Below are 11,699 nucleotides of genomic sequence, written 5' to 3'. Positions count from 1 at the left end.
CCGCCTGGAGGTCTTGATTACGGTGATGCATTGCAATATGCTTCTAGCGTGGAGGAGGTGCCATCCGAGGATGATGATTTACTTCTGTCAATTTCTTCTGACCCCTTGACGCAGGAGGCGCTCTTGTCGTCCCAGGATTTTCTTTCTACAGACCCTGAAAGCGCATCAATATTGGTGTCCTCTCAAGATGTCCCATCGTCAAACCCTGAAGCTGGAGGCATAATGGTCTCATCACAGGAACTATCGTCGTCGTCAAACCCTGATAGTCCAGGTAAGGACTTGTAAATGGGGTGTACTTCTCAATTTTGGCATTTTGGACATGTTCTCTTGTAGTTGTTGAACTTATTATTTTTCATCATTTTCTGCAAGCAGAAAGTGGTAATGTTGTTAAGGTTGATACGTTTTTCTTCGCTGTTACGAGTTTGCGCACGAACCGTATGAAATGGTTAGTTTGGGATTTTGCCCGTACCATTTTTTGTCTCTTTTTCTTTCTCTAGTTTGATTATTGTTGTTGTTGCAGTAGTTTTAATTCATGTAATCTTTTGTGTTTTTCTAGTCACAAGCCGATGTTTCAAAATAAAGAATGTGATGCCAGTGTTGGTTCTATTGCTAAAGTGTTTGTCCCCACTGGCATGCTCAACTCAGACAGTGCTGATGTTGTTTTATATTCTCTACGCCAGAAGTACCGAGACACTGACAAGTTGATAGTTCCCACATGGGTGACGGTCAGTATTTTGCTTTTTTTGTAAATAGGATGATAACTTGTTTTGCCAATTTTCTAACTATTGTTGTTCTTTTTGTACAACAGACCAAGATCCGTGATGGAAATATTGATTCCAATGTGCTAAATTGGTTCACAAGATCAGGTGCTGATGGTTTTGACCAAGTAGGTGAACTTGGACTTTTTGTACTCATTAACTATAACTGTCATGTTTTGTTTGCAGTTTTGGGAGGTGTGGGGAATGAACTTGATCTGTGCTTCTTTTATTAAAGTTGTACTTATTGTTGCAAGGGAATTGAACTGATATGATTGTTCCTCAATTTTGGGCGGTGGATATAATTTCTTTATGATTATTTGATTTTTTGTTTGTACTTATGAATTTCAATTTCCCTCTTTTATTTTATTGTTTGGTAAATTCATTTTTCCTCTGCGATTTTTTTTCAGCTTCTTTTCCCTACATTTGATCCGCCGTCATTTGTGGCTACCATGAAGCCTAGTGAAGTATCTGGGCATTGGTGCTTGGTTGTTCTGAATTTGAAGTTCCGTCGTTTCGAGTGTCTTGATTCACTCCGTGAAGAAACCTGGGGTGATGCAGTTAGATTCTTAAGGAATATGACAGATAATATAAAGAAGCTTTGGAGGGAGTCCAGTGTAGACAGGGCCAAACCGTTCTCACCGGCGCATATTGATGGTTTCTCTTGCGAGTTTGTGCGGGTGCCTCAGCAGGAAAACACGTGAGTATCCGTTTTTAATGATTTTTGCTGGTTGTTTTTGTTGCTGGAGGATGTTGTTCCTGTATTTTTTGGATTTTGTGTTGTACCATTTTTTTTATTTTTCCTTTGTTTACAGGCATGATTGTGGATTCTTTATGCTACAAAACTGCAAGACCTATTATTGCCGGGAGGATGGTGTAATTGAAATGGCCGATTACAGCCATGAAGACATTTTGGACATTAGGAAGACTTTGCTGTATACCTGCGCAACTAGCGATGTGTTTGATGTTGACTTCCGGGGTTTGTTTGGCATCGAACCCTGTACGTGTGCATGGACTTTTGTAATTTTTTTGCAGCTTGTACTTCTCTATTAGTACTTTCATGAAATATGTATTTGAACTTACGCTTTGTGCGGTCTTCTTTTTTTTCAGGTGAGTGGCTGGATCTTGGTGAGCCTGACTACAGGTTCTTTGGTAGCCAGTTCTTGGAGCTCGAGCGCGTAGCTATTGATCTTAGCCAGGGGCGTTCTCCCGAAAAGACAAGATCTGGTGTTATGAAGGGGCGGTTGGGAGCTCTGAGAGGTTTTACGGCTGCTTGTGCAGATAGCCCTACTACACCCAAGAATCCCATTGTGGAATTGATAGATAGTGATGATGATGTGTTTGACAAGATTGCTGGCATTGGAAGAGTCACGAGGAGCGCTGTTGCCAAAGGTTTATCTCCCCTTGCTGGAATAGTGGCTCGTAGAGCTGGTGGTGCTAGGAAAGATCCCGCTTTGGATTCTGGCAATGTTGTAAGCACGAAGCGTGCGCCCAGAGCTCCTATAAAGTTTTGCTCCCCTGTGCAGCAGCTTCACCCTTATAAATTCCCTCACCTGGACAAGGCTCGCAGGTTGTATAATCTGTTGCTTAGTAATGAATGGCGTGAGAAGTATGGCGAGTGAGTATCTCTCATTATTTTTTCCTCTTCCTTTTCTTCTGTTGTTTGTAACTGCTAGATAAATATGGCCTGAACTGTTCCTTTTTATACAACTCGAACTGCTATGAATGCCTTATCTTGCTTCTCCTTCTTTTTGTTCTTGTGTGTGCTGCAGGAATACATTCTCAATGATACCTCAGCCTGATCGAAACATAACTAACTTCACCGGGAATCGCATCTGGGAAGTTTTTTCACCTGGGCAAATGATGGAGGGTGATGTAATTGACTTCCTCATTGATGATTGGAAGCAAGATCCCGATAGAAATGCTGATTTCGCATCTGGGAAAAGGATATTGCTGAGTCCATATTTCATCACGGTAATCAATCAGATCGGTTTCTTTATGTTGAACAAGACTGTCTATTGTTTTTACGATTTTTAATAATACTTTGCTTGTTGATTCTTTTTCCGCTGTCTATTTTCTATTTTGGCTTTTTTGCAGGTTGTGCTTGACTGTTCGTTTTACGAGGATGAAAATAAAGTGTTTAATGTGGAGAGTGCAGCGAGAGATTTCAAGAGCTATGTTAAAGCTAATGAAGACTTGCTCAGTGCCGACCTTGTGAGATCTACTAGCTGATTTTTAGTTTTTATTTGTTTGTTGTGATGCTGGTTTTTACTTTGAATATTTAACATCTCTTTTTTGGTCATTTGTTTTTAGATCATGATGCCTCTATTCAAGCCTATGGTTTTATCAAAGGATAGGAAAGTGAGCCACTATTCCTTATATGTCATGAATCGGTACCGAAGTAGCGTTGACATCCTTGACTCTTTACCTTATCCGAAGAACCACCGTCCTTCGAAGAACACCTATCACAAAGACTGCGAGAAGATTGTGAGTGACATTTATTATCTGTACTGGATTAATATTTCTGCATCTTTGTTTCTGCTATTTCTGAGACCTAAAACTGTGTGGGTTGTTTTGTTTTTTTACAGATTTCTAGATTGGTCAAAGTAATGAAGGCTGTGTATGGTGATGCTCAGTACAATGCGAGCAAGCAGCCCAATTGGGAGTTGTTTGCAAACAAACCAACGTTTGTCAAGGTTCCACTTCAAGGGCCGAATGAATGTGGCCATTATACTCTGAAGTATGCGGGATGCTATGATGGTGAAAAGATCCTTGAGAACATTCGAGATAATGGCGTGGGTTTCTTGTTGAGCTTTTCACTTTCTGTTTTTGGCTTATTGTGCATCCTTTTTTTTATGTGTCATGATTTTTGATAATTTGTTTTATTGTTTTGCAGCCACGCATTGTTGATTGGAACGCTGAGGATCTGTATAGAGTTGTGTTCAACCGTAATAACCATCTTATGGTGACGGAGCTTCCCAAGGAGGTTCAGGCTTTGGCTCCTGATGCATAGGATAAATGGTCATCATTTGCATAGTGAATTGGATAGTTGTGTGATATATCTCTTGAAAACATTGTATGCTCTATTTTGTAGTGTTTGATGTCTTGTCGAGTACTATGTAATAACTAGTATATTTTGTGTTGTGTTTTAAGTGTGGCACAATGTTTCATCGGGAATTCGTTTTGGTTAAGTTTTTTTTTGTACTGAAGACTTATATAGTAGTTGAACTGAAAACAATTTTTTTCAAGTGTATTTTCGAGTTGTTGCTCAGAAAGTGAGATTTATTTTATTTTTATGTGATTCCATCCTAACTTGGACCTTTATAGTTTCTGTACTCTCGTTTTCTTGTACTTATGATATAGTTCTGTTAGTACTGATTTGAAGTCTCATTCAGCGTAAGGCTTTCAAAATTTTAGTGCCAAATTTCTTTTTGAACTTCTTGAACTTTAGTAGTTGAACTTCATAGTAAGAGTTAAAGTACTGGTTTAAATTAGCTATGTTTAAGAGATATTCCTATTAAGTTCAAAACTATTTCTTTCTCAATGCATTAATTGGTATCATCATAGCACTTACCGAATAAACTTAGTTGTACTGAGATTCCAATTGTGCTAGTACTTTTGATTAATTATTTATTGTTTGTGTTGTTTGATGCTGGTATGTCTTCTTGTTGTGTTTCTTGTGATTTTTCTCTTTTGTCGAACTTATATTTTTTTGATTTAGTTTTTGGCCTTCTTTTTTTCTAGGCTGTGGTTCTTCTCGAGGCAATGTTTGGTATAATCCTAGCACTTGCTGTATAGACTAAGTTGTACTGAGATTTCAGTTGTATTGCCACTGTTAATTCTTAGTATGTCACTGTTTTAAGGAATGCGAACTGAAGCTTCCCGTTCCTTTATATATATTTGTACAATGAACATACCGTGTGTTCAACTGTACCAGAACTTTTCAGTCCTAGGATGCTAGTGACTAGGAAATACATATTGGTGTTTCTTTACTTTTCCTGATGCAGTACTTAGTGAATTTCTAACTACTTTTTACCATGATGCTTTTTAGTACTGAATGTTGTCCTCGGCTGAAACTTAGTCTTTTTAGTGTTCGTCTGAAACTAAAAACTAATTTTTTAGCGTGATAGTACTACCGTTCATGTCTAAGCTGTACTGAGCGTCGAAGGCTACTATTTGCTTTTGTCCTTAGTTAGTCTGCCACTTTTTTTTGTTTTTGCAAAAATATTCATGTGTTATTTTTTTTCTCCATGAATAGTGCTGCGTGGCAGCCATCAAGTTTCAACTTCAACCTACGTCAACTTCAAATGATGGATGAACAAAATAGGAAGCTAGCAAACTTGTTGGACGACATAAGCAACGATGTACTTGATAGACATAGGCAAACTTGTTCAAACCCTGACACACATAGCATAAGGTAGCTGGTTCAACATAACGAAAGCAAACTACAAATCTGAAACAACAATACTAAGGACGCACACAGCATAAGGTAGCTGGTTCAACATAACAAATACAGACTTTCATGCATCTTCATCCGCGAAGTTGCAGTGGTAGTAGGGGTCAGCCTCCTGCTCTTTTGAAATATCCCAACCTGTCACGATGTTGTCGATTGTCTTCCATGACTTGTACGTTGCGTACACATCTATTCCTGCGTACGTGATGAGGTTGTCTGGCAGCGGGCTGTTCCCCCACAGTTTGTGGTCTGCCCTGTTCATCTTCTTCTTCATGCCTTCGTAGAATGGGTGGATGACGCCGCCTGCAACATCGGCCAAGGAGTCGTAGCATTTTCTGGTCTTTGGATCTTTCCACTTGCGCTGCATGTCGATGAAGTTGTTGGGGTTGATTTCCAAACCAGACTCCTGCAGCATCCGCTTGTCACCTCCAATGCTGAAACCAACAAATGTGTACAATTTCTCCTCCCACGGGAAGTCTTTGAGGCGCTTGGGCCTGCAAGGGGGGAGACACACATTTATAGATTAGTCTTCTTTTTGAGGATTTAATTCTTCTGCTTTTTTTGTTTTACAAGTGATAATCCATGAGGTAGATGCTTATATATTATGAGTCATGCATGAATGTAGTTCAGAAACTAGTACACAAAGTCCTGAAATTAAATTCAACTACACCGTGTTATTTTTTCTTTTTTGCTATCTTCTTTGCTTTACCAAATGCTTCACCAAATTAGAGAATCATTTTACCAGAGTCAATGATAGATGTGCTGCTTGATTCAAGTTTAGTTTGCTTTTTTGTTGAATAAAAGACCTATACCAGTGCTTGATACATCTTTGTGCATTAATTCTATATCAAGTTCAAAAATTAGTTTGAGAAACATGTGCATCAAGATATGGACCTATACCACTTCACCAAAGATCTTTTAATACATCAATTCTATAAACTATACTAGTGCATCAAGATCAGAATCTATGCTAGTTCATCAAGTTCAGAAATTAATTTTGTGCATAAAGTTCAGAATGCTATAAACTTTTTTTCAGATGCTAATCTGGTGAAACAATCCACTTCACAGTTTCAGAAATGCATTTAACTTGATAAACATGTAATCGTGTATCCACTTCATAGACTATAGTAGTTCATCTAGTTGGGAAACAATTTTTAATTAAGTTTTTAGTGACTAGTACTAGTACAACAGATGAATGAACAGTAGTATGGGTTACCATTTTGTGGCTGCTGCGATGTGGTACACCAAGCAGAGTTCCTCGACGCACAACTGCAGGACTGCCGCCATCTGTGGAGGTTTTTCCTCGTCGGTGTACTCCACATCAACTCCGATGAAGCTCGGATACAAGCCGCCGCCCTTCATCCTGAGCCTGCTCATCATCTCGTCGGCCTTGTCTGGTTCGCTGGTGCAGACTATCTCCAGCGTCTCCTTGCCGTGGAGCTCAACCCCTTTGAGCGTTCTGGTGTACTCGCGCTTCTCGCCGGGGACGTTAATGTCGACGAGGTTGCTCCTCTTGTCCGACGTCTCGGCATGATGACGCTTGGCGGACGGTTCCTCCGCCATGGCCTTCCTCCGGCGACTGTGGGCTTTGGAGAGAGCCGCTGGAGGTTTGTGTGCAGTGGAAATGGAAGCGGCAATGGTGCTATGTGGGAACGAGGGAGAGATGGAAGACAATGGGGTTTTTTTGCAGTGCGCCGACGATGGTGTGTGGGAGGCGGTTCGTCGAGGGCATGTGTGTAGTGGTCGTGGGGGTCGCCATTTGCACTTCGTCGTGGCAACCGCCCAGTGGGTGGCGCGGGTGGTGGCCTGGAAGAACTAACCGTCCAAGACAAATGTTTTTTACAGGTGCACTGATTAGTCTTGTCAAGTTGTACTTACGATCTGCTAAATCCCACTTGCACGTCTCTGTGGTTGTGATGATGGCATTTTGCACTGTTTAGGTGATGTATGGATCTGTGATGTTTTTCCGTGTGGATGTTTAAGTATTGTTTTTCTATTGAAGCCTTTATACACTAGTGTATGTCAAAACATTTTTTCAGTGCCCTGGGAGTTGTTGCTCAAAACTTGTACTTATTTTATTTTCATCTGTACAAACCTAAGTTAGGCCTTTATAGTTTTTGTATTCTCATTTTTACTGCACTTATGTTTTAGTACTGTGTGAACTGAATTGTAATTTCAAACAGCGCACGGGTTTGAAATTTGATGTCACAGTGGTGCGAGTGGCCTGACTGATCCTACTGTTTTAGTATTGATGTTGTATGTATGTTTGAACTAATTTTTTTTATAACTTAGGTTGGGGTGGGGGTTTGAGATTATTTTACGAGCAGATCGTTCGTTGTGGTGTGGACAGATTATATATAAATAATAAATTTAGCAGAATTGACAAATAAATTCTATTTGAACTTTTTGAATTTTAGTAGTTGAACTTGTCAGTTTTTATATAAACAAGAAATTTAGCATAATTGACAAACATTATATGTTTTGAACTTTTTTAGTTTTAGTAGTTGAACTTGTCAGTTTTTATATAAATAAGAATTTTAGCATAATTGACAAACATTATATGTTTTGAAATTTTTTAGTTTTAGTAGTTGAACTTGAAAGTAATATTTAATTCTGTTTTTTAAATTATGTACATTTAACAGAAAGGCTATTAAGTTTTGTTCTTTTTAGAGGTTCATTGTTTTTGTATCATATTTTCCCCTTTTTCTTGTAGAGGTTAATTGACAAACATTTTTCTTGTGGTTTATATTTCTTTGTCCCGCCCTCTGGTTTGTATAGCTGGGCTTATTTGGTGGGGTGTTTTGTTGATGATGTAGAGGCTATTGGGCCGTTTTCCGGCCTAGATAGCTCGTCCGCGCGCCTGTGCAGTGCGTCGTGCGCGTGCGCTCTGGGTTTAGCCCCACCTCGCTAGTCGAGGGGGCTCCGAACCTGTTTATAAGCGCAGCCGACGCTCACCAATCGAACTCCTCTAAACACTTACCTGAGTGCTTATACACGGCGCTCGCTCTCTGTCTTGACCTGTGGGCCCTGGTCGACGGGTCCTGCGTTGTGCGGATTACTAGGGATTCACCCACGGGCTCGAGTTCAAGTATCTAGCATTGTTAGGGCCTGCTCCTGACCTTGGGCGGTCAATTTTTTTGTTTTGTTTGAATCTAGTACTTGACTCCTCCAGTAACTTGGACTCATACTTTTTGTTCTAGTTCTTGTCAGTTTTGTGTGAGTGTAATCTTTTTCATTTGAGTTTTTTGCCTTCTTTTTTGTGTTTGTTTTTGTGATTATTCTCAAGTGTCTTCTAGTGTCATTTTCAGAACTATGGTACTTGCGTGTAGACTGAGTTGTACTGATAGTGCATTCATAGTAGCGCTTACGGACTGATGCTTCTTTGTACTTTTTATTGTAGTAAGTATGTAATGTCCGATCAAGTGTACTAAGTTGTACTGACGTGGAACAACGTTGTGTGATTAGTTGCATCATAACTAGTACTTTAGAGAAACGACAACGTTCCATTCAGAAGCTACTTTTTCAATTTTGAAATGATGGATTAACAACATACGAAGCTACCAAACTTATATAATGAGATAAGCAAAACATTGTACTTGATGACATAACTAAACTTGTTCAAACATGACAAGCACGACATAATCATACTGGTTCAACCCAACAAGAGCAAACTACTAATTTGAAACAACAAGATAAAAGGCAAGAACAAGTGGAAGTAAAACGAAGGCAGGCTCTGATGTATCTTCATCCCGTAAAGGGGCAATAGGGGTGGTCGTAGAAGTTGTTAGCCTCCCGCTCTTTCGCAAATTCTGAACCATCTGTGATGTAGTCGATCATGAACCATGACTTATACGTGGCGTATGCATCTAATCCTGCGTACTCGATGAGGTTGTCTGGCAGCTCGCTTGTCCCCCACAGTTTGTAGTCTTCCTGCGTGTTGATCTTGTTCTTCATGCCTTTGTAGAATGGGTGGATGACGCTGGCTGCAACATCAGTCAAGGATTCGTAATCTTTTCCGGTGTATGGAACTCTCCACTTGCACTGAATGTCGATGAACTTGTTGGGGTTGATCTCCATACCGGACAACTTCAGCTTCTCTTTGTCGCTTTCAATGCTGAAACTGGCAAATGTGAACAACTTGTCATGCTGCAGCATGTCGGTCAGGCGCTTGGGCCTGCAAGGGCAGAGACATTTTGAATATTAGCATTACTTTGATGTTTGAATTGTCCATTTTTGTTTTGTTTTACAACTGATGAATCCATGAAGTAGTTGTTTATGTAGGATAAACAATGGATGAATGTACTTCAAAAACTAGTAAAGAAAGTTCTGAAATTAAATTAAGTACATCATGTTATTCTTCTTCTTGGATTATACATAGTTTCAGTCAATGTTGTATGTTCCGCATTGGTACTAGTTTAGTCTACTTTTGTTGAAATAGGATAACACTGAACCAGTGCTTCACCAAGTCCTTCGTTTATTTTCTTACGAAAATAACATTACATCAAATTCAGAAAATACTTCACTACATCAAGTTCAGAAATATCTTTTTTAATACATCGAGTACATAGACTACTCTATTGTATCAACTCCAGAAACTACACTAGTCGATCAACTTTAGAATTTAATCTTCCGCAAGATTTTCCAAATAGTAATCCAGTGTATCAGGTTCAAAAATACATTTATAGTATATCTACTTGAGAAAATGCAGTAGTGCATCCACTTTTCACAAACCACACTAGTACATCTAGTTGGGAAACAAGTGTGATTAAATTTTCAGGATACAGTACTAATAAAACAGATAAACCATATGCAGGGCAAATGAGTAGGATTGCTCACCATTTTGTGGCCGCTGCGATGTGGTACACCAAGCAGAGTTCGTCGACACACAACTGCAGGACTGCCGCCATCTGGGGAGGTTCATCTTCGTTGGTGTAGTGCACACCAACGCCGATGATCCTACGAATCCTGCCGCCAAGCTTCCTCCAGATCCTAGAGATCACCTCGTCGGCCTTGTCTGGTTCGCTTGTGCAGACGATCTCCAGCGTCTCCTTGCCGTGGAGCTCAACCCCTTTGAGCGTTCTGGTGTAGTCGCGCTTCTCGCCGGTGACGTTAATGTCGACGAGGTTGCTCCTCTTGTCCGACGTCTCGGCATGATGACGCTTGGCGGACAGTTCCTCCGCCATGGCCTTCCTCCGGCGACTGTGGGCTTTGGAGAGAGACGCTGGAGGTTTGTGTGCAGTGGAAATGGAAGCGGCAATGGTGGTTTGTGGGAATGAGGGAGAGATGGAAGACAATGGGGTATTTTTTCAGTGCGCCGACGGTGGTGTGTGGGAGGCGGTTCGTCAGGGGCGTGTGTGTAGTGGTCGTGGGGGTCGCCGTTTGCACTTCGTCGTGGCAACCGCCCAGTGGGTGGCGTGGGTGGTGGCGTGGAAGAACTAACCGTCCAAGTTAAATGGTTTTTACTGTTGAACTGACTAGTCTTGTCAAGCTGTACTTATGACCTGCAAAACCCCACTTGCACGTCTCTGCGGTGGTGATGATGGCATTTTACTGTGGCACCGATTCATATAGTCAAGCTGTACTTATCAGCTGCTTATCCCACTTGCACGTGTCAGCGTCGGTGTTGGTGGAGGTCTGAACTCCTCTACTGTCGTACTCGGACTGGTGATTGAAGTGTAATTGAACGTACCAAATACCAGCGATACTATGTGTGGTGCTAATGTTTTTTAAAACAATTTTCGTATTTTTTTAAAGGATTGTTTATATCAAGATAACCTGTGAGTATTTTTTACAGATAAATTAGATTTTCACCAGTACAAGATGTATTATATTCGCATTTTGCTTGAGGTACTTATTTTTATGTACTGATGGTCTTTCTGAATTGGGACTGGTAGGAGCAGGCATAGCTTTGTTTGTTCAAAACGATTTTTTTCAGTCGTTCACTAGTGTGTTTGTTATTACTATGCCTTTTGTACTGCCGACTGAGAGTTATCAGTACTGATGTAATGCAAGAGTTTAAATTTTTCCTTGACATTTTTTTTGCTGAGTTACTGGTTGACAGTAGCATTTTGCGTCAGATATATCAAGATAAGTTTTTTCAATTTTATTTTTGACTGCATTCAAAAGGATTATCAAATGGTTTAAATAATAATGTCACTGCTTCAGCGGGCACAAATCAGAAATTATATCAGTACTGATGTGTACTCTGCCTTGTATTGACGACTGAGAGTTATTAGTACTGATATGCTACAAGAGTTTAAAATTTTCCTTGACATATTTTTTTCCTGAGTTACTGGTTCACAGTAGCCTTTTGCGTCGGATATATCCAGATAAGTTTTTTCAAACGTATTTTGTGATTGCATTCAAAATGATTATCAAATGGTTTACATAATAATGTCACTGCTCCAGCGGGCACAAATCAGAAACTAAAAAATAACTTTAGTTCTGATCGAGAAATTGACGATAAAGCTAAATAAGTTTTGGTAAACGAC

General features: G+C 40.1%; 3 protein-coding genes across 3 annotated transcripts; 1 reads left to right on the top strand and 2 right to left on the bottom strand.

The window, feature by feature from the left end:
- The first annotated feature begins 566 nt into the window (after positions 1–566).
- On the top strand, positions 567–1,459 carry LOC147959269 (uncharacterized). Its single transcript, XM_087535836.1, has 3 exons — positions 567–725; positions 809–886; positions 1,166–1,459. Exons 1-3 carry the CDS (start codon positions 567–569, stop codon positions 1,457–1,459), a joined length of 531 nt encoding a protein of 176 aa, XP_087391962.1.
- Positions 1,460–5,275: 3,816 nt separating this feature from the next.
- LOC147959268 (uncharacterized) lies at positions 5,276–6,771 on the bottom strand. The gene is made up of 2 exons (XM_087532579.1): positions 6,425–6,771; positions 5,276–5,702 (listed from the first exon to the last, which is right to left on the bottom strand). Exons 1-2 carry the CDS (start codon positions 6,769–6,771, stop codon positions 5,276–5,278), a joined length of 774 nt encoding a protein of 257 aa, XP_087388705.1.
- Positions 6,772–8,952: 2,181 nt separating this feature from the next.
- Positions 8,953–10,391, bottom strand: LOC147959267 (uncharacterized). The gene is made up of 2 exons (XM_087532578.1): positions 10,045–10,391; positions 8,953–9,382 (listed from the first exon to the last, which is right to left on the bottom strand). Exons 1-2 carry the CDS (start codon positions 10,389–10,391, stop codon positions 8,953–8,955), a joined length of 777 nt encoding a protein of 258 aa, XP_087388704.1.
- Positions 10,392–11,699: the final 1,308 nt, after the last annotated feature.

Source organism: Triticum urartu, chromosome 7A (assembly GCF_056163025.1).
Source record: "Triticum urartu cultivar PI428250 chromosome 7A, HENAU_Tu73, whole genome shotgun sequence".
Lineage (NCBI taxonomy): Eukaryota > Viridiplantae > Streptophyta > Magnoliopsida > Poales > Poaceae > Triticum > Triticum urartu.
Note: the sequence above shows the minus strand (reverse complement) of the source record. Positions and strands in the feature narration are given on the sequence as shown.

Bases quoted from the DNA above. Each gene is read 5' to 3' on its own strand.
- LOC147959269 (XM_087535836.1), top strand. From the start codon at position 567: ATGTTTCAAAATAAAGAATGTGATGCCAGTGTTGGTTCTATTGCTAAA. The intron at 726-808 runs GTCAGTATTTTG...TTTGTACAACAG, and splicing joins TAGTTCCCACATGGGTGACG to ACCAAGATCCGTGATGGAAA. The intron at 887-1,165 runs GTAGGTGAACTT...ATTTTTTTTCAG, and splicing joins GTGCTGATGGTTTTGACCAA to CTTCTTTTCCCTACATTTGA.
- LOC147959267 (XM_087532578.1), bottom strand. From the start codon at position 10,391: ATGGCGGAGGAACTGTCCGCCAAGCGTCATCATGCCGAGACGTCGGAC. The intron at 9,383-10,044 runs GTGAGCAATCCT...CTGCCCTTGCAG, and splicing joins ATCGCAGCGGCCACAAAATG to GCCCAAGCGCCTGACCGACA.
- LOC147959268 (XM_087532579.1), bottom strand. From the start codon at position 6,771: ATGGCGGAGGAACCGTCCGCCAAGCGTCATCATGCCGAGACGTCGGAC. The intron at 5,703-6,424 runs GTAACCCATACT...CCCCCCTTGCAG, and splicing joins ATCGCAGCAGCCACAAAATG to GCCCAAGCGCCTCAAAGACT.